Genomic DNA, 23252 nt, shown 5'->3' on the forward strand with positions numbered 1-23252 from the left:
GCGCGCTTCTATTGCGCGTCACGTTTGCTTTATGTATCATGAAAGCAAAATGGCTCCGTTTATCGGGAGAGAACGGTGACGAAATCTCAAAGACGATATTCTCGGTAGCGAGAGGATCCTTCGTCTTGAAATCGATTACAATGATCTCTTTATCGAGATTGCGTCAATGATTGATAAAGAAAAATTCTTCCCTCTAGGAAAATCAGATATTTTCATTGCCTCTGAAAAAATGGTGGCGAAATAACGCGCATAAATCACATCCCTTTCCCTGCTTATTATGTAGTATTCTTTTTTATGGTACTATAAAGAGGAGAATCGAAAAGATTTCGCGTTGAATAATTAACATACATTTTGCGTTAACTTCAAAGTTTTATGTCACGCTGTGAACTCGATTCCGCGTGAAAACTGGTATCTGTCAAAGTTTTATTTTTATTAGCTAGCAGCCCCAAAAAGACCCGTGTGTTACGTATAACGTAGAAGGATCCCTCTCGTTTCGTGCTTGTAAACTTCTGCGAAAGCCGTGTTTTTCCTATGCTACACCCTCGGGATAAGTATGTATTTAAAGTAAGATATTTCGTGCTCTAAAAAGCGCGTTTTACATGCTTTGTGTTATTGATATAACGAGGAAATATTGTATGTCCGATTTGTTACTTATCGTCAAGAATTTTAACAAATCGCAGACTAATTTTAAAAAATTATAAATGCCGGCATATTATAAATGAGGAGAAAAGTAGATCCCCGTAATTAAAGCTTGCCGGAGATGAAGACTAATGAAAGAAAAAAAAGAGGGTGACAGGTAAATTAGACAGCCGTTAACAACTCTGCCGCTGAAATGCCTCGGAACGGGAGGGGGAAGTTGAATTTCCGCCCCCGTGGTGCGATGATCTGCAAGGAAAATAAGGGAAGGAACGGACACGGGTGGCTGCGTGAAAACAGTAAGGCTGTTTGTTAAGGTCCCTTTGTAGCATCCAAGGGCCTTCAACCAACCCTGACTCCCCCATTCGCCTGAAATCCAAATGTCTCTCTCTCTCTCTTTCTCTCCTAACGTAGAAACGAGTGAGCGTTATCTTCCCTTTGTCGAGGATGGTTGAAAGCTTGGGAAACGCCCTATCGAAGGTCACGGTGTAAGACAAACGTCTGTTCCTCAGCAAAGCTCTAGCCGGGCCGCCCTCTCTTCCTTAGGGAGTAATAGCAAAGTATAATCGCTCCGACGATTCAGTTCTGCATGATTTTCCCCAGTGCGTGATAATGACATTCAAGCATGAAGCATATGAGTGATAATATGAGGAAAAGAATATTAAAGGAAATTAATAAACGTGTAATATTAAGTACCGAATTCTCGATCAAGTTTGCAAAAAAATAATTCTTACTATCTATTTTCTTATTAATTTACTTGCGACACATCGATCTCAAATTTATATTAAAGAAATTATACATATAATAAATGGAAAAATTAAAAAATAGAAGCATTATTCAAGCGCTTCTTAATTTTATTCTATTCAAGCACTATCTTAATTTTATTTTCAATATAGTCCTCTATCTCGCCGCATATTTATCGGATTACGGTGCGCAAGCAATCTAAATATTTCGCCGCCGTTTTGAATATATGTATATACATACAAAATATCCTTTCGGTAAGCTGAGAGTAGAATATAGTGCATCAGGGGATTAATACGCGACCACATCGCCGCGTCCGCACGTTCATTCGTCTTTCTCCATGCAAATCCCGCACGCAAGCAACAGCGGAGAGTGCGCGGCCGTGTACACACTTCATTATTTCGACACTGTACATTTCAATCTCGCCGGCGATTATGAAGAATCGTTCGCGCGTGTACGAGCGCTATGTGCACGAGTGATCCCTTTCGGCTCGACAATTTCAAAAAGATCGTTTCGCGTCGAAACGAACCGCAACAGATCCATCCCGCTGATATCGCACGCTCCGTGTCGGCCTCATACGTGGCGAGTGATATACCTTCATTAAACGGGCAAAAAACTGAATAAAACTTCGCCGGATGAAGTGTGGGAGGACAATATTTGCAGCATTCTTGCACTATCGCCATCACTCGTCTTTTTATATATCATCTTTTTATGTTATGCAGAAATCGCCTCGAAAATATAGTAAGAGATAAAATTTATATTATGCTACAAGATGCTAAATTGAAAGAAAAAGAACTATTTGTTTTCTATATCTTCAATTTTCTTTTTATATTATAATATAATTTTTTATTTTTTAATCATATCTTTTGTAATCATACTTTCTTTACTTTTATTACCTGTTTATACTTTTATTTTTATAAATAAAAGTATAAACAGGTAGGTAGGTAGGTAGGTTCTGACAATTTTGACTTTAGATTAAATTTAACTTTGTTGTATAAAATCTCGTTAGGTGAAATGTAAAGATGGAATCGTCATAATGTTCACAATTCACCGCAAAACGGCGACGATTTACGAAATCAATTGTAATCAATTTACGCGCGATATCGGTCTGTCTGCCGCAGAATTTTCCGCCGAGCAGGAAAGACCAGGCGACACGGAAGAAAACGAGCGAATCTGGACCCGGTCCAGACTCGGGGTTCAAATGCATCTCGAACGAGTGTCCGCCCCATCGTTGGCCGGCGCCGATACCACGTCGGAAGGTAGTCGACCGGGAAAAAATCGTGAAAACTGCGAGCGTTCAATTAAAGGCAGAAAGTGTCGCGACGAAGCTGGAAACAGATGAGGACCGGAGAATGGTGGAACAATTGAAAACGCGTTAATGGCTCGCTGTGAGATTAGTAATTAGCGTCCAGTAATTCACGGTTACCTGTCGTTCGCTTCCCTCTGGTCGGGCATATTGTAAAATGGCGAAAACGATCGTCGAAGGGCGAAATTTCTTCCCAAAAAACGAGAGAAAGAGCATCAAGCTTCATGATCTGAAAAATACAAAAAAATTATAAAACGTTAAAATAATATATTGATATTCTGTGTTTTTAGGTAATTTGTAATTTCTTTAATGGTGAAATTATTTTCCTAAATAACAGTCAAATTTCAAAAACTAAGCAAGAACAAAAATTATTTTTATTTATGCTTTTAATATTGTTATCGTTAATTTGATTGATCTTTTTCTGATTTTTGTGGTAAAAAAAAAATCCAAGTTTCTTTCTTGATTTTCCGAAAGAGCTACAACTTTTTGTATAAAAAATACTCTTTTTTACAATTCGTCATTTTAAACGTATCATAGCGATGGCAATGTTCGAATTTCATCGTTTTTGACGCAGTGATCCGGTAATCTCTATTCATAATATGTGTATAAAGTCGCGCGAGAACATCCTGGAGTAGTGGACGTCGTCGTCTCGAAATGAGATCTAGGACGAAATAGAACGCGGAGGAAGATCTCCGCGACGGAGATAAAAATGAATATATGCGCGACAGGAGAATCGCCACTGGTATGGCCGTGGCAATCATCTGCCCCCGTGCATCCCTACCCCCTCCAAGATTCGAGTAGTTTAGCATTTTTCCACCTTCTCCCTCTAATCCTGCACCGTTTCTCTCAACTTCCTCAGGGGACGGTTCTCGCCTCATGAATAAAGATGGCGGATTCCGCGGGCGAGGAAGAAGAAAACGAGCTAGGAGCAAGTAGGAAAGAACACGGCGAGAGGAGTGAACGAAGCGAAAGATTAAGGGGGAACGAGACTTCGTGGCTTGAACAACGGAAGCGAAGGCAGGAATTATCGACGAGTCCTTCAGGAATCTCGACTTCGAGGCGGGGTCGCCTTTGAATGGAATGAATACCGGGCGAACCATCGTACGCAGGACTTTCGGGGGCTTTGGCTGAGAGGTGTTATCCTCTTGCCCGCGGGAACAAGTTTTCGCGGTATCGATTATCCCCCTGTGTCGCATAGAGAAGAACCTGATGACGACAGCAGAAGAAGGGGCCAAATATTTTCATTTGTTTTAAGTGAATACCACCGAGGAAACGGAGAACGAACGGAGATGTTGAAATATCCGACGAATCCCTCGAGGACTCGATCGTTAACGGAAGTAGGTGGTTTCGTAACAATATCGGGTACACTATTGCCCATAAGTTCGAAAACATGAAGAAATTTTGCGAGCGAATTTCGCGACGCATACAAATAAAATATGATACAATATCTTTCTATTGTATGTATATTTATTATTATCAAATCTCATCTTAACTTGAAATTTGTATTTTTATTACATTTAATCAAGTTATTGAATTTGAAAAATTTCACTATATGTATCAAATACAATAACAATGTATAATTCCTTTATTGCTATACTATGTATCAACTTTTATACATTTAAATTTTAGCTTAAATATAAAGTTTGCAAAATGCGATTATTAATAGTAAAATAAAAAACTTAATATCTATTTTTATCATTTTCAAATCTGATTCTACTTTTATAGAAAATTCGGAATATGTAACTGATTTTTTTAGGTCTATTTGATCAATCCAACTTCAACAAAAGTTAAATATTAACTGATGCTGATTGGACCGTTGCAAATTTTCATCTGAGCAAAGCCTTTTAAATATTCTGTTTAATTATAATGTTATATGGAAATGAGAAATGAATTTTGAAGGAACACTAGAGTAAGCAAATAAAATTTAGTTCCCCGTTTAATAAAATATTACATTTTTAATTTAAATCTTTATAGATTTCCCAATCTATGATTCTTTTGGAAAATCTAATTAGATCCCAATTCCAATTTCAAAAATTTCAAAAATACTTTTTTACGGGTTTTTCGAGCATAAATATAAGAATATTAATCTATGTATACTTCGCGCTTTTCTCTGAATCTAATTGTTCAAGAAATTATCTTTTTGGTATCGCAGATCATCTTGTGTAGGATAAATCGTTTACAAGAACAATTGTTCTCACTAATGCGATCGCCCACTTCCTTAACCCGGAGCATAATTGTACTCCACGGTTCGTTCTACTAGAGGGAATGCTATATGCGCGAATCTTGCACTTTCACTCGTCTGTTTGCCTGCTTCCTTCTTGGAGGGAGGAGAAGATGGATTTCGTGATTATGCGAAATTTATACAGCATGAATGGGACGCCGGTACAGCCGTAACAATATCTCGGATTCGCGCGCCCGCGATAAATAAGGATGCCGGTACAGGAAACGCTCTATAAATTGGACGGCTTTTATTTAAAAGGAACCGGACGTTAGTTGCCACTATTTCGAGAGAGCCGCGAGATGAAGATGCTTTTGAAAATTTTCGAAAAAGCGAAGATGCTGTTAACTTTTACAATAATCTGTAAATGTATAAATATAAATTTATAAATATTACATACACAGGGAATGTATGGTAAGAGTATATTATTCTGATATATATAATGCAACACTATAATATTATGATAATTTTTTCTATTGAAGGCTGTAAAGGTCTATTCCTCGATATATAAATGCTTCTGTAATTGCTTCTCTGCATAAAAATCATCCAATTGAAAAGTAAAAAAGGAAGTAGAAAATCAAATTGCATAAACATTCGCGAATTTCTTTCTACAGGACAGAGAACGACGTATATTACGAGGCACACAAAAAAATATGATGACGTTACATTACCGACATTACGGTCCTATTTTCTTCTTTTTCTCACGCATGCATTCACGGAGGCGGAGAAAGATAAATCACCCGATTACAGGAAATTGGTATAGCGCCGGAAATGAATGAGACGAAAGAAGGTGAAGCGACACATCGAAATGGATAAAAAAATGTCTAAGCAAGATACATCGTCGCACTTAATATAAGTATAAACTTGGAGCGAGACTTTTATATCGTAGCGATGCCACGATAAACGATGAAAATTCCTTTCCCCTCGATTCTTCGCTATCTTCGTACGCAGAGAGACGAAAAATGAGGATATTGCACGAGCAGAATTTACTTTTTCAAATAGAGACTATACAAAGAGAAAGAAGGAGAGAAAGGGGAAAGGAGAAGGAACATCCAGAATTATTTCCGCTCGTGAAAAGATGCGAGACTACGAAGGTACGCGTCGCATACCTTCTATCACTCTCCTTCCCTCTATTTCTTATTTCCTTTCGTCTCCTCTTTTATCTTTAACCTTATTCTTTCCTTTTAGCGAACGTCCCGTCGAGAAGATGGATCTACCGATTATGGGGAACCGGTATGAACACGGGGGTTGTTTGTACATCCACAGTAACATCTCAGATCTGTGTGCGGGTAAATAGGAACACACCCACCCACGCGGAGAATTAGAAAGAAAGAGAGAAAGAGAAGGAGAGAGAGGGGGGACGAGGGGAATGTGGATGGCGATGGTGGATGGTACGGATGTGAGGTGCGGGATGCGAGGATGGTAGACGGCGTACAAGTTCGTGAACAGTATATATCTGTCACGAAGCGTCGCGTGATAAAGGGTGGTGTTGCCGGTAGGTCCAGGTTAATTTATGACCGCCCGACGAAATATTGTTCCCACAGCAGAGATTAGTATAGCAGCCACTGTCATTGACCCATTCCCTTGTTACTCTCTCCTTCTTTCTTTTTTCCTCTTTTTTTTCTTCCTTTTGCTCTCTTTCTCTCCTTTTTATTATGAGAACGCAGAAATGCGTCCGACGAAAAGCGAAGATTACTCAACGCGCTGAATGAAAGCGCTAATTGGGCTCGACTAATTAGCTAGGCTATTTCGCAATGCCGAGCGATGGATTTTCAGTGTGGAAAACGTCGAGTTTTAACTTTCGCCGTGTCATTAAATTTAGAAAAAGAGGGAGAAATAGAGTTCTTCTATATGTACATATTTAAAAAATTATTAAGCACAGATTATATTTTAATCTTCATCAATTCCAGTGCTTTTATTTTTAAATAGTGAAATTTTGCGCTTAATTAGTTGAAGTAAAATATTAATTTGAAAATTGTGCAAAATTCGATCTGCAATATTGACCAAAAGCACGACGGTCGATAAATTTTTGAATTAAGCTGCATATTATAATCGAGTATAGTATAATACGTTTTCATTTGGCCTCTCGTGAATCGCGGCGCGTATCCCATCCCGAGACGCGCATTAAATTATCAAGAATGGCGGATGAGAGTTTCACGAAGTGGTCCAAAATTTGTCTTGGACACCGCTGAAAAATGGTCGGCACGTTCCCCGATAACACTGCGGAAATGGCGGGCTCTCTCCACGCTCAATTAACGTGTCGCTGGCTCGGTCAGGAGTAATTGCGGATTTAATTAAGCGACAGGGGAGTTGGTCCTAGGAATATACATCACACCAAAAATGCAAACAACTCTTGTCGCGATTGCTCACTCCTATGACAGCTCATTTTCAATGGATATACACATGGAGTGCAGATGTAAGGGATAAAAAGTTACAGAAAGATTCAATACTAACTATACGAAAGTAAAGTTGGCATTTTTGCTATTTGTATTAGAAAAAAATGTGCTATTTTTATGATAAGAATGATCAGATAATATATAATAATATATATGTCGCAAAATTATATATAATAAAATATATACTAATAGATGATATATAAAAATACAATAGAAAGTAAAAAAAATTTACGTTTCAACTTAAGTCTTTTATATCTTTTAAAAAAATATAATCTTTATATAAAAATATAATATAAAATATATTCTTATACATATAAAAATAAAATTGACTGATAATTCAAAAATATTGTTCATTTAAATATCTAACAAAATGGTGATTATATATGCATCCACTCAATGAAAGGTTTTAGTAATATTTAAAATATATATCAGTTATTATATTAATTTCAGTAATGCAAACATGCAAATCGTATTACTATATTAATTTCAGTGATGCAAACATGCAAATCGTATTACTTAATATTATAAAATTTTAGAATTGGGTTAAATGTAAATATTCTCGATTATAAATGTCTTCTCTAACGCATCTATTTCACTTAATAAGCGGTATTTGCAACATTTTTCTTCAAAAATCACTAAATGTACCATTATGCAATTCGTTATTCGTCTCGATCATTTATATCTCTAGCTGCAAGGAAAAAAAATAAACGACCGAAATGTAATGACCTGTCTTGACGTAAAACCGATTTCAGGATATGAATTCGCGAACAATCAAAAAGAACGGACGGAGAAAAAGAGAGAGAAAGAGAAACAATGAATTGAAGAGAAGAATAAGAAGACGCAAACATCGAAATGTGGTTGCGTTGAGGCGACTGTTTACGGTGGCGGGCAGCAATGTTTGACGAGGGTGGGCCAAGGGAAGGTTACTACGGCCACAGATAACGCAGGACCAACGGATGATACCCCGGGGAACGCTATCCAGGAGCGTACCCAATAGTACATCCGTAGATAGGAAGGCGACCCAGCCGGCAACCCCATCCTGACGACGCGTGGCAATCCTGCCAACTGTCGCTCTTCTATGCTCGGCTACGACGGGATATTGCCGAACGTGGTCCTCGTCCCAATTGAACGATAAGCCTTGCTCCAAGACTTTAGAGAATGAGAGAGAAAGAGAGAGTCTGGCAATTCGTATGGACGAAAACGCTCCAAACAGTGAATGCCAGTCAACGAATTCCTTGAAAATTATTGAGACTTTTCTTCGGAAGCTAATTTTATGCGTAAGATACATCACGGATAAAAATCATTTATGGGGTATGTGCCCTATTATACTTCAGAAAAGTTTTAAAAATCAGCATCTTTTTTTTATTGCTATCTGTTATATTAATATAATACGAGTATTTATATAAAATAGATGAAGTTCTCTGTCTTAAGAAAACTTAATTAAATTCTTTAATTTCTAATATTCCTAAATTAATTCTTCTTTTCATTTAATTCTTAATAAATCTTAATAATTATTTAATTCTTAATAAATTCTTAATAAATTTTTTTAATTATTTAATTCTTCTTTCTCATGTGATGCTCAAGAAGCTTTTATAAACGATCTCTATGCACGATAAGTCATCATGTTACATTCTATATCTATGTAATTATATTATATTTCATGTCTTATCTGTAACATAAATAAAATTTGCAATATGATGATAAAATCATATTGCAAAATAAAAGAAGTGAGATAAAAAAATTCCGATATTTAATACGTTATTTAAAGTTGACTGCATCTACTAAAAAAGTTAATTCGATTTCACGACTCAATTTAAAGCTCGATTATCCGAGATTTCAATCCTAATTTTCCACAATATTAAGTAGCGGTATCGCGAGAAGAGGTTGTTCTGTTGCGGATCGCCGCTGAGCATTCGCATTCGCATTCTCGAATCTACCGATAAATCCTGCCTCGACGGTTCGAGGGGCGATTCATCCACTTAGAAGCGGAAAGGAACTTTCGAGTACGATGAGCAAACGGTCCATCGGCTTTCAAGCAACCCGCGTATAACGCATTCAATAATAATTAAACTCTCAATCAGAAGAAATTTGAGTATTTTCAATAAATATCGTTATCCAAACATTATGAGTTATGATAATTAATTAATTAATATTACAAATCAAAATCACATTAAACTATATAAAATAGTGTAAGTAAATCAATCAAGTTTTTTTTATTTAATCTTAAATGAATTGTGCTTGGAATTTTAGATTTTTGCTTACTTTTAATTGTCGAGAAATTGAAAAATTAAAAAATTGTAACAAGTAATCTCTGCTATTAAATTTTCTTTAAGGAAAAGTATTTGCTCAAACTTTGCTCGAAAATCTATCATTGTAATTTCATACAATAACAGTGACGAATAATTTTACATAGTAGCCTTTCATAATTGAAGTGCGAGTTTAATCGCGACCCGGCGAAGCGCGAGATGCACTCGCACGTATTAAATTACACGCAGCTCACAGATTACATTACCGGCTGCTTTCCGAAACTTCAAACGCGCATGTAACTGGACGTAACAGGAATATTGATATTTCGAAGATGCCGGAGGGATGTTAACATGAAAAGCAATCCAGCAAGAGTAGGTTATCCTCGGATCGCTTTTGACTGACCTTCCGCCATCGGCAACGATTACCAACTTTCGAGATCAGGCCGGTACGCTATGTAAATGGACATATCGTATCGAATTAATGGCATCCAAATGTCAATATCTAATTTACGGTGGAGGCAAACAGAGAGGATAAGGATTCATGGAAATTGTATTTATCATTAATAGTGTCGTATTTAAGGAAGACGATAATATGCTTGTACATTAGAACAAATGATAATTCCTATTCTAAACGCAGTGGAATAATACAAGAATTTTTTTATATAATTTGAACGTAGGATATAAATATGTTTAAGTATCATACACACCCTGCTCCCTCTCCGCTTAACGGATTATTAATTAATTTTTCACGATATATGAAAAATGTGAACCTTGCGCAATTTCTCTTTCTTCTTACATCACATTTATGTATTTTTATAATAGATGTATAAAATCTTGATCACATAAACTCATGAATCATAGAACTTTATAGAAATGCAACGAATCCATCATGTGAAATGTCTATTCGCTGCAGAATTCTAATTAATTGGAATAGCGCTTATGATACAAGCAGCTCATTTCCAAAAGTGGCTCTGCAGTAAAATGAAAAATTATGACTATCGCTCGCGAAAGCAACGTATAATTCTATTAGGGTCGTAAAAAATGAGATTTCTCTATGGTCAATAAAGTGGCTATATTCGTGTATTATGATGAATGTGAACGTGTATCCCTAATACAAAATTCCTCTTCTTCATTTAATTAAATTAAATCATCCTTTCGATCAACGAACCACAATTACTAATCACAATTGATATTTACTTGATCTAAAATAAAATTTGTGCAGCAGAAAATTAAACATATATTTCTTAATATTAATATTCAGAATAAATAAGATATAAAAATTCGTTTGCGCGTGGCTAACGTCAAGATAAATGTGCAACAAAGAAGAGCGTTCTTCACGAATTCGCGATCAGTTTATTTTTATTATACCAAAGAGAATAAAGAATCTCGCTTCAAGGGATCAGAATCGTCATTTCTTACGCGGGGGAATTTTCGATATCCCGCGTAAAACTCGAGAAAATATAGCGGCTCCCATTCCTGGAGCAGGATGTAAAGTTTCTTTCGCAAAGGGGCGGGAAAAGATCGGGAAGGCGAAGGTGGAGGGTAAGGGCGAGGTCGAAAAAAATTCATAATCTCGCAGCTCCGTAGAATGAGATATAAGCCACGGTCGGAGAGAGAAGAATACAAGCGCAGCGCGAATATATACAGGAATCTTTAAAGTTAACTGCGAAGAAGACTGCCGCGGTATAAAGCGTGCGAGAGATGAAATTTCAAATCTAATATTTGCATCGTAAAATTAAATTCGCGACGAATTCTCTCGTTGTGTCGATCCAAAATTCACGCCTACGTTGTCATCTCCGTTGTCTTTAATCCTTCAAATTTATAGATCTAAAAAATTTAATATCCAGAACATATTAATATTCAGAATGAACAAGATATATTGATATATCAGAATTCATTCTATCTCTCATTTTTCTAAAGTGCACACAATTTCAGAGATGCATTTTTATTTCTATATTCAAAGTTGTGCAATCTAGATTTAACATCGTTTAAAATCTTCCTATAGAATAATAAAAGGAATTTTTCTTTCCGTTAATAAATAAATAAAATAAATAAATAGAAGAGAGATAAAAATGTATCGAAAAATTGTCCGAGATTTGTTGAATTTATTACTTAATGAAAAATTCAAATCCTTCCTTCGAGAAAGAAGATATTCAATTTCGTAGGATTCAAAGGGTCGCGAGCTCGCGTTAGCGTTCGCCGATCGATTTCTCGTCTTTAATCGGGATTTATCGGCCGTAAGTTCTTCGGGGCCATTGTCGATCGCGCTTGACGCACCGGGTGGTAAATCGTGCGGAAGTTACCGCGGCGAGGCCATCGGGTACACACACTCTCGGCCAAGTTCTCTTCAGCCCGGTTCGACGGCCACCACGGTCGATCAGTTCCCGATGCGGTTTGATCCTCGGCCTGCCCGATATCCGCCGTGGCCTTGCATCTCGTTAATTCTTGATGACTACATCGAGGCGGTCGTAAAGTCGATCGAGGAAGGCTCCGCGAATTCGCAGTACTCGCTTAATAGTAACACCCACCTAATTGATATATCAACCCGTGCAATCTACTCAATTTGTCGATTGGTTTCCGTGTTATCGCGACAGAGGAATAATCTTAAACCTGAATCTTCTACAATCGATTATTATTTATGAATAACAATTAAATTGAATATATAATACATATGTATATTTGCTTTCGACTTTAATTTATCATGGGGTATAAACTATATTAATATATGTATAAACTTAATAAATTCAATATATTTTATATTCACATTTTTTCAATGGATCGATATCTGATAGTTTGAAAATTGCGACAATACTAATATCTTCGAAACTTGATGTATCGATACCTTTCACATGACCATCCGTAAATATAGTTTGTTTGCTTGGAGATTAGTTCGAGGGCCATCATTGTTATGGAAGGACGAGATCAACGAAATTGCGATTTGCAAGTGGACGGCAAGGGGAAAAAAAGCAGAGTGTGAGATTGTAACCTCGTAGCAACCCGAATTTACGAGGCTCGCGCACAGTAAAAGCCGGCCGAGAACTCTTTTACCGTTTGAAGCGACGACCGGGGCTGGGGCGGTGTTCGTTTTTATGGTTTTCGAATTTTGGCTTGCACAGAGCACGGTTTTATTCTGCTGTAACCGCAGACCGGCTCGACACGGCCACTCGATCGAATGTCGGTGTTATTGCTTCGTGGCATTCGAGGGATCACAAGCAATACGAAAAGGAAGTAGTGGAAATAACGACAATAATAGCGCCAAACTCGGAAAACGCCGCGATAGCGATTTTTGGTAACGTCACGTTGTGTGTGCCGGATATATATTCGCGTTACAAGGGATTCTTTGCCTTTTCATAAAGTCTTCTGGATGAATTATTGTTTCGTACGATTTTTATATTACTCGATAATTATTATTCCTATCAGCGCGTGTCAATATAAGCCTTTTCCAATTCAAATGATCAAAAATATTAAAGAGCAAAGTTATTTTTCCGACAATTAGCTTTCTTTCTGAGGCTGACGACTCTCGTGTGTAAGCGTTTCACTCAGTTAAACATATAAGCTTAATAAATTTCAAGTCCGCGTCTTTGGCAACTTTCCTTCGTTACAGGAGTCACGTCATCGGGCTAACAAAGGAGGTAACGTGATCAGCGCGATCTAATTAATCCGCCGTAGTCTGCCGCCCGCGCTTTCAACAAAATTCGATCGCGACTTGCCTCCTAATTAGCCTTTTCAATGAAAGTTTGCGAGATGTTGCCGCCGCGTAACTTTCTTATAAAAATCCATCTACAGGAGATATATAAACAGCACAAACTTCCAGCGAATGATTCTTATAGCCGCTGCCAAAATACTCGACTTATGACGTCGCGACGAGAGGAAGCTGGGTACAATTGATTTACTCAAGAACGCGGCGATAATACGCGCGACGATAACGCAAGAGAAGAGTCGCGAAACTCTCGAAAAGCTGCGGGGCAACTTTCAAGAGAGATTGTTTCTCTCTCCGGCTTCCAGCGATTAAACACGCCGCTATAAAGCGCAACAAACGGGCGCTGGCGGAAGATAACGCGATTAGCGATGATCTAATTAATCCATCATTGTGTCACCTATTTGAGGGGGTGGGATCCGATCGGGCGTGCGTCCTAATTAGCCACGTCGTCGGCTAAGTTTGCGAAACGCAACGATCCGGAAAGTGCATCGTCTCTATGCGAACGAGCTGTATGATTACGTCGTACGCACTGTGTGCACGAGTGTGTCTATATATCTCGACGGTAATACACACATGTGGCGCCCGAGATCTCTCCGGGGTTCAACGTCGCGTACATTCACGACCTCGGAACTTCGATTCATATCCGGCGCAGTATTGTAGCTGCGCGCGCGCGCGCGCGCGTTTCCATCGTCGTGATAACGATATCGCGAGATCCCATCGGCGACGTCGTAATCTCCACGCGCGACGTGAACAAATTTCGTGTGGAAATTACGGCGCTTGCCTTTTGCCTTTCGGCTTGATTTATCGTAATACCTCGTCGTTCTTGATTTTTTTTCGCGATATCAAATTCGTGCCGAATCGAAAACGAAATCATGATGCTCAGATCGCGGTGCAGAATTGCGCAACGTCCAAAATCAACGTTCTAAAATCTTCCTAATGTAAACAAATAAATATATTTACGTATAATTTTTTTTTGAAGAATGATTGCAAAAATTTGGGAAAGCACAAAACATATCGAGATATTTAGAGCCGTGAAGAACGAAGACCTCGTCTCGTTGGGAGGATCATTATCCGCATCGAAACGCGTTGCCTTTCTATCCGTCGAGGTTATCGAAGCGCTGAACTCATTAGAAAGTTCCTTCATTACCCGGCGTGTAACGCGAAAGCTCTTAATCCGCGGAGCGGTGGATAAAAACAGCGCGGCCTTACGCAAGTTACACCCGATATCGTTGATGTTATTACATTCGATATTACCGCGAAATTGCGCGGCCGCACTGTAAACTTATTAATCTCGCGGTGTTACAAACAACGAAGACGGCTCGCAGTCGGCGAAAGCACTGACATGATCAATGCGATCTAATTAAACCACTGTCACGCGGCTTGATTACATCTGGTTTAATTAGATCTAACAGTTACGCCGCTCTCTGTGTTGCGCCAAGAGATTCCATCGATTATGTCGCGCGTGGTTTATATACGCTCGTATCCCGTGATACGTTTCTTCGTCGAGCGCTCATAATAAATCAATGTTTTAACAAACGCGCGACGTGATTAATTTACATTTTGCATTTAATGAACACGCCCGGTATAATTACGCGCAAACATCTGGAAATTGGTACGATTCTCTCGAATGATATCGCGATGAGGATCGGGATCAAATTTCCCTACATTATTATTTATATATACATGTACAAAAATACTTATATGGATATTAATTCGCGATTCAGCGAGCTTCCCATGTTTGCATAAAAAAAGGAAAGAAGGAGAATTTTGTAAATTATTATCGAAATTAGCTTACCGCTGTTATATATAATATACATATAATTTTTTTGTTTTATTCTTTATAACATTTTTATATGTATTAGGTAAAAAATAATTCGCGCGGACGTTGATCCAGCGACTTTTCCCGCGAGAGGGTTAAATTACTCGCGACAAGACGGATGACGGTAATTTCGCAGGAGCAATTTAGGGGCTAACGAGCCGCGGGAAGACGTCAATTATGGGCAACTATTTTTGACCGAGATGCAGATGCACGCGCTATACTCGGCTGAATTAAATTACCAGCATGGCTGCACATACGTAGGTACACATACACACACACACATATATATATATATATATATAGACATACACACATACGCTCCCTCTCTCTCTCTTTCTCTGTTTCTCTCCGAAGCGGGATTCGTTACAGGCGTCCCATAATTGCCTCATCAGGCGAGTTTGCGAAGTACAGATGCCTTGGTGCAGATCTATACCGCGTATTAACTACCGTATACGCCTAATTCCTGTGCACGTATGACGTGCATACATACCTTACAGGCATACAGTCGCGACGAACATGCCTGCCGCGAACAACCGTGAACTCCGTTTCCCATATCTGACGACGTGTAGTCGGCCGTATAACTCCGCGTCGTGTAATTTCTCTAACCTCGTTCTGCCACGGGATACTACTGCCGATTATATTGTACCCGCAGACGCGTTTGTGTGTACTCCCTCGACGGTACAGTCAGGGCACATCCCGCGTAAATCATCCGCCTCTAATTTTCGAGAGGAATTAATATCCGCGACGTTGCGCTGGGATTAACAACGCCGATGTTGGTGCTGTCCCACTAACCCTTAAGTAACACACTCTCGTTTCCATGTTTAACTGACATGGTATAATTTCTAGATTCCCTATGAGTCCTCTTTTGTTATAAAAGAAACTATTTTATTTATCAAGGAAAAATTACATTTTATTGGCTTATTAAAAAATTGTTTAGATATAATAGTATAAGTACAAAGTTAAAGACTGATTATAGATTATAGATTTAGTTTTATTAATCACGTATTTTATGCAGAAATAAAATTAATTATTTTATAATTCAAATTATATTTTGTTTTTCAAATTACTAAATTATATATATATATATATATATATATATATATATATATATAATTATATGCATTTAAAATATATAACAACTCCATAGTTGTGTAGGAATCGAATCTATAATTCTTTCCTCTGAAACTCAACCGTAAATAACAGATTTCATAATATTAATCGATTATCGAGACGAAAATTTTTCGTTTTAATTATTCATACTTTATGACATAACGTATAATGGATCTCTTCAACGAATACTATTTTCGCGCGATTCCGTCATTCTCTTTGTGGTATTATAAATAATTCATAGCGTACCATTTGTTGTTCAGCTATACCGTTACATTAGTCGAGTCTCGTAATTGCTCGCGGCGAACTATCCTGGTGTTCCAACGTCCTCGATCCAAGTTCTAATTAATCCGACAGCCAAGTTCGAAACACGATCGGCGATCGCGTCCGCCCTTTAATTGGTCACCCAAGTAGGTCTCCCGTTCTCACAGACGCGTTCTCGATGCAATGGGCAAGGAACGGTGCATCTCGCGTAAGCTCGCAAGCACGAAGTGGCAGGCATGTTTCGCCGGATATATCGAATCCGGCTCTGAACTTCGGCTCGCTTCGTCGAGACGTTGCTGCGTCGCGCTCGGACGTAAATCAGCAACGTCTAATTTCCTATCCACGTCGTACTTGTAAGGAGAGAGACCGAGCGAGAAGAGGGAGAAGGATGGCGAGAGAGAGGGGGGGGGGTTTTGCATCGATTCAATTGCATCGCTGCGCCGAGGCACGTATGCGCGTATTAGAACCGACTCCGGACGTAAATCACCGGCGTCTAATTTCCTAAGGATAACGGAGAGCGCTGTAAATGTGCCTTCTGTAAAAGGGCCAATGGCCGAGCGAAGATTCCGCCAATGCAATTGGGTCGTAAAGCGATATACTGCAGCTGATCAAAGCTGGCCGTTCGAACGAGGCGATACGATTTATACATAGATAGAGAAATCTAATTAAGTATAGATTGGACCTAAGAGATAGGCACTTTATAGTAATTCTATTATAATTGTATAATTAATAATTTTAATTGATAATAATTTAATAATTATTATATAACAATGTCAGCACTATTATCATTTTCATTTAGTGGATAACTGTATAATTTAAGCCATTGGATCTAGAATTTCGTGCCATTAATTAACCGTTAAAGAGCGCAACCATTCATAATAATGGAATAGATATTAATTAATTACATAAAGTATGTTATACACACATAACAAATGTGCTTTTATGATAGCTCTTACTGAAATGTAGAATTGTTAATGCACGATGGAACATTCAAACAAATATTATATTTTGCTTAATGTTACAAACTCAAAGGGGAAGCAAACGAATGAGATAAAATTAATTATATCGTAAAATATATATATGTTTCCCGTTTTATTATTATTATTATTATTATTATTATTATTTTTATCTTGCTGTCGTTTATTTCTCCAGGACAAAAATGGCGTTTGATTAAACACAATTTTTTTCAACATAGTTGACAATCGAGATAATATCGTGTGCGCATAAAGGTTAACGATCTTGTTTATTTCCACTAAAGCGAAAAAAGATGATACAGCACTCGTGAGGAAAGAAAAGTCGATCACGCGAGAAAAGCTCGTGAGAGGCGATAAAGACGGAACTGTCTCTTCATTAAAAGCTCGGTAATCGATACGATGAACTCGGGGCGATGTTTCATTTATCAGAATCCGGCTATAGATTCCTCGGCTAGATCATCGTGCGAGATCCCTGCTGCTAAGGTGATGGGATCGATTGCAGACGAGGCAAGAATTTCTCACCGGATGGATGGACGATCGCCTCGTATCCGGATACTGACCCCTACGGAAAGGATAATCCGCACCCGCAGGATGAGGATCACCCGCTAGTCTAACTCAAGCACCAAGTTTGCTCTAATAAAGCGGGAAGCTAGATCTGGGGACTAAGAAAAGAAGAAAATAATAAATCGGATATAGGCATGATAAGAAAAAGGAGAATGTCGAAGGAGCGAGAAAAGTGAAGAAAGGCAACGTGGGTCGGACAGTGGGAATGAGAATAAACAGTGAAACCTAACTCGAAGAAAACAAAAGGAAAAATAGAAAACCGCAGATAGCGAGGAATGAAGTGAAGGAGAGAATAGGGATTTGTACGTTTGTGTCTGTGTGTGTGTGTGTTTTGCGGAGGGAGGGGTTAAGATTGAGATGGATGCAGGCGAGAAAAGGTAGCGGGTGGTTGTTCGAAAGTGGAAGACGACACCGCGGGTGGTCGACTGGGGAGCCGCTGCTGTGATTTAACCCGGTTTCGTGTCCCGAGCTAAGGCAATGATATCCGCGTGTGCAGAGAAACTGCAAAGTTTCTCTCGCGCTCGAAACTTTTATGATACATCGCGCGCGGCCGGAAACTCCGTAATTAAAACTGGCGTGTAAGCGTGACCGGCGTAACGAAACGGAGACGGCGTCGCGAAGGCGGTTACGTATGTAACAAGGAGACGATAGCGACTAACCAATTTAAACTTATTCGCGGTGCAATCTGAACATCGAAAATCGCCTCGAAAAATATCTGATATAATTCATCGATACACTTACATTTTTTACTATATTTAAATTTATTCAAAAAAGATCGATAATACATCATAAGAGATGTAGAAATTCATTGTCTATAAAAAAATCATATCATTTTCAATTTATAATTCCATTATTGATTTTTAGACATATTGAAGATTTGTTAGATAAAGGGCATAAGTTTTCACCACGCAAGTAGGTCTTTCATTTTCGACATCGTCACATATGCACGAAATTTTTTCGCAGATTTTTACTGATCAAGTTCGATGGAATGAAGCTGAAAGGAATAATAAAATTCCGCAACAAAAATCAAAAAATAGACGGGCGATTTAACGGAAGGAGGAGAAAAACCAACAGCGCGCGTCCCGGCGGCGAGATGAATCCTGAGGGTGGACCTCTCGTTCTCTCCCCCTCGTAACGTGACAATTCATCGGAACTGCTCGAATCACGGGATTGAATGCGACGAGCGCGCGCGAAAGGAGATCTCGCGATGACTAGAAATCCGGAGAATAGTTCGCGCGTTAGTTTCGGAGCTAATATTTGAAGTTCCTGAAATAGTTACACGCTCGGTCGCATAATGAGCCGAGCACTCCGGCGGCGACGTTCCGATAATCATTCCTCACGAGAGAGCAGAAGCGGGCGCGCCGCTTCGTGAATCTTCGCGCGAATCTCTATGAATCGACGTAGCGATCTTACGCGGGAGAAGGACAAGTTCCGAGAGACACTCGCGAGCGACAAAGAGCGGCAAGTTTAATAAGCTCGCGTCCCTGTGGGTAGAAAGAGGGAGAGAGAAAAGGGGAGCGAGAGAGAGAGAGAGAGAGAGATAAAGAGAAACGAGGGAGAGCTTTCATTCGTCGAATGCAGCTTCGTATAGCGACATCCGATAGACGAGTAATATTACGAGGTATGCATGTCGTCGTCGTCGTCATCCGTCTACTGCCTCTCGCGATGTTCGCTTCATCGTGATTCCACTGGCTATACATTAGTCTTCGGGACTTCGGGACGATGTTACCGGGAGTTGACACGAACGTCTCATTGATTTCGCGATCTCCGGAATGCGCCGCGCGTCCGTTATGACGTCCCAGTCACGAATTATGCATTAGATCTCGACTCCTACGGGGGAAGTGGAAGCGAAATCTTCGAGGAAATGTCAGAGAGACAAGAGTAAGAGAGAGAGAGACAGGAAGAGAGAAGATAGCGGAATAAGGACTGCTGTTAACCATTCATCATCATACCGAATATCTATTTGAAATTACGCTAAAAAGAATATGCCGAGGTGTGTTTTTATTTCAGTGGAAAATAGTATTTTATATCTGTGTCTGATAAATTAATTAAAACGTATATTGATCTGTCAAATTTCGCTCTAATTAAAATCAATATTCGACCAAACTAAAATTTATTTTAATAATAGAAAATATGAAATAAATTCAATATTACTTTTAATTAATCGAAATGAATTCATATGATTTCTATCTATATTACAAATATATTGAAAACGTTATATTTTTATTAATTTATAAATTTTAAATTAGCTTCTCTATTTTTTGGACGAAATTTATTCTCTGTAAATTGAACTTAGATTTCGAATGTAACTGAAATTGTGCGAAATCGGCGAAAGTTGCTGCGCCGCAGACGTGATGTTCCCGAGAATCAGACATCGCGTAACTTTGACAGAAGGGTACGATCGACGGTGCTTAATTGAAATATTAACTCTCGGCCGTCTTCGGGCACAAAGCTTAAAGGCAGGTGGTTCTAAGCTCAGGGGACAACGATTGCTCGACTCAAATCGAACTGTACGAACGGAGGGGAACGAACAGTGACAGAGGGTAGAGAGAGGAAAGGGAGAGAGGGAGGCAGGGAGGGACAAGTTCCGACCAAATTGTAATCCGGTGATCCCCGCCTGTACAGCCAATCCCGCGGCCGAACTTCGACGGCAACTCCGGACATAACTCCGGCAGAAACTTCCGAGTCGCGGAAACGGGATTAAGAGGCGCAACGTGAAAGCTCATCGCCTCGCCAAAGGAATCGCGCCAGTCTTCGTCGGCGGGCGTTGCTTATTAACTCGCAGCGAACTCATTTATTTCACCCTACCTTCATTCCGTCCATTAGTGTTCATAACTGGTCTTGATTTCTGCGCGCAATATATATATGCGCGCTTGACGAGGAAAGATTTGCAACATTCTTTGAGAGAACGCCTGTCGCACAACGGCTAGATTAGTTTCGCGCGGAATGTTTACCGCGAAAATTTTTATTTCCTGAACCGTCGTTTAAGAAATTTAGACAGAAATTTGATTCTTTCCTTGATGAGAGAATTTAATAATTCTCTTTCTCACTCGCTAAAACCTTGAATAGACTATTACTTTAATAGAATTTTTCCGTGCAGTTGCGTAGTTGATTGAGAGAATTACCGATAACGAACGAAAAACAAATATTTAAATAAATGCTTAGCTATGGTATCCTAATTCTGTTTAATTTTATTACTTGCCTCGTTTCATTTCGCGACATTAAGATCCAATTCGTTTAAAAAAGTCGTTACTATCGAATAAGAGGGTCGAAAGACCCTCGTGAAAGGATCTTGTAATCAGATAAACTTATTAATATTCCAGTCTCGTTGAACACTTTGCGGTTCACTGAATCATGCACATATAGTTCACTATCGATTTAACGATACCTATAGCCATAGAACAGCAACATAATATTCGTAAAGATGAATGAACATTACGAAGGCCATATCGATGTTAATTTATGTGTCGAGTATCGACATTATTTGATATTTCAAAGAAAAGTATATGATTTCATTTTTTATATTAAATATTGATATTTATAAAATTCTTTATTGATTTATTTAAATTTTAAACATTAAAAGCATAAACTTCACATATCTCACTTTAATATAAAACGATTAAAAACATACACAATGATATAAGTGTAACATATATATAACATATGAATGTGATTCAATGTTAAAAGAATATTAAAAAAATTATCGCATTTTCTCATTGTCTAAGAAATATGATTTAAAGTATTGAGTTTCATTTCCCTGTGTGTCTTTTATATTACTTTTTATATCTGTTATATCCGCTATATCTGTTATCGATTCACATTCAAAATATCTATCACTCGCGCCCTGATAAAGACGCATCAAACTGAAAGCGAGGGATTAGTTTCGCGAACATCCTACTTACTTTGCGCATAAAGTATCGATGGTTTCCGAGCATCAAGGCATCGGGAGCTGCATTCCTAATCGCCACCCCGTGAAGGGGAGGGAGCGCGCCACTTTTGGGACCGGATGAGTCGGCGTCGGGTTCCCTTAGGAAGGGCGCGAATGGAAATTGAATCGTATTATCAGTCTCAGCACGCTCGCCTGCTTGCCTGTCTTCCGCGTGCGAGAAAGAGACGAGGGAGAGAGAGAACGTGAGACAGAAGATGGAGCGTGACAGGCCTCGTGTGTCGTGTCTCGTTATTCCCTGTTACCAGACCGCGCGCACAACGTAGATGTGATGTTCATTACGGGAAGTGTGCGGTGTTTTAGGATGTCTCGTCGTTCTGAAACGCGCTACTCTCTCCTATATTCGGCGATATCTTAGCAAACGTGCGCTTCGCGTTCTCGCTTTGTCTCACGTTAGATTTACATCTAATGTAAAGAGATTTCGTCGTATAACTCCTTATTACGTATCACTCGAGTGGCTCTCACTGGATTACAATTGTTCGCCTGTTAACAGCGCTAACGAATCGCATTAATTATATGCGACTTTAAGTATTTCAGAATTTCTCTTGAAACTTTTCATTACTTCGCAGGATCTGCGGAAGCTATATTTTTTCTAGAGAGAGGGAGAGAACATTGTTTTCCCATAGACTTTTATTTCTAGAATTATATAACATTTCTCTCTCTTTTTCTTTGAAAATTAAATTTTCCTGACATTCACTTTATTAATAATTATAATAATCAACGATTTGTTTTTACAAAGGAATATCCTTCATTTTGTCTACTCTTACAATGTCAGACATATTACTGTTTTTCTCCGCTCGTGATTACTCGCACAGCTGTTTCCACTGTTATAATATTTATGCATTGCGAATAGTAGGATTCATCTGTGCATGCACTCGAGTAGAAACTTCCTAGGAGCGCGTAATAAACGCCACTTTCTCTCGCTCTTTCTCTCCCGCGCGTATCTAACTTACGCTTCATTTTCCCGTCGTGTCGGATATATCTCGCGCTCGTACTACTGTCTCGCCCGACGGGCTGAGTTCTCGTACGCCGGCGGCGGCGTAGTCTCCTGCAAATTGTAGGCAAGCTCTCGGCGGGTTGTGTACATATCCCTAGGATTTAACTCACAGCTCCTCTCCAACGTACCCGAGGACTCGGACAGACGTGGCGAAATGGAAATCCGCAAGCTCGACTGCGCCGCGCTCACGATAATTGTTATTGCACCGACGACGAAGAAGCCGAATACGACGACGACAACGGCAACGTCGACGCCGACGACGACGATAACGAAATACGAATGTACACGTACACACGGTGCGGCAGTTGACACTCGCGGTTTCGTCGATGAGAATCCAC

General features: G+C 39.1%; 2 protein-coding genes across 7 annotated transcripts in view; one reads left to right on the forward strand and one right to left on the reverse strand.

The window, feature by feature from the left end:
• LOC145964650 (V-set and immunoglobulin domain-containing protein 2-like) overlaps nucleotides 1-23252 on the forward strand; it is a 211853-nt gene that overhangs the window by 100930 nt on the left and 87671 nt on the right. The window lies entirely within an intron of this gene.
• Nucleotides 1-23252, reverse strand: part of LOC145964652 (uncharacterized) — a 167997-nt gene that overhangs the window by 8862 nt on the left and 135883 nt on the right. For 3 of the 4 annotated variants that reach the window (XM_083087653.1, XM_083087651.1, XM_083087655.1), the window contains one exon: nucleotides 2804-2912. In XM_083087653.1, the coding sequence (XP_082943779.1) occupies nucleotides 2804-2912 (109 nt within the window). Of the gene's footprint in view, nucleotides 1-2803; nucleotides 2913-15552; nucleotides 15860-23252 lie in introns of those variants that run through there. The other variant, XM_083087654.1, reaches the window with a different exon arrangement.

Source organism: Camponotus vicinus, unplaced genomic scaffold, assembly GCF_025532165.1.
Source record: "Camponotus vicinus isolate PSW18456_S1 unplaced genomic scaffold, iyCamVici1.0 SCAF_13, whole genome shotgun sequence".
NCBI lineage: Eukaryota > Metazoa > Arthropoda > Insecta > Hymenoptera > Formicidae > Camponotus > Camponotus vicinus.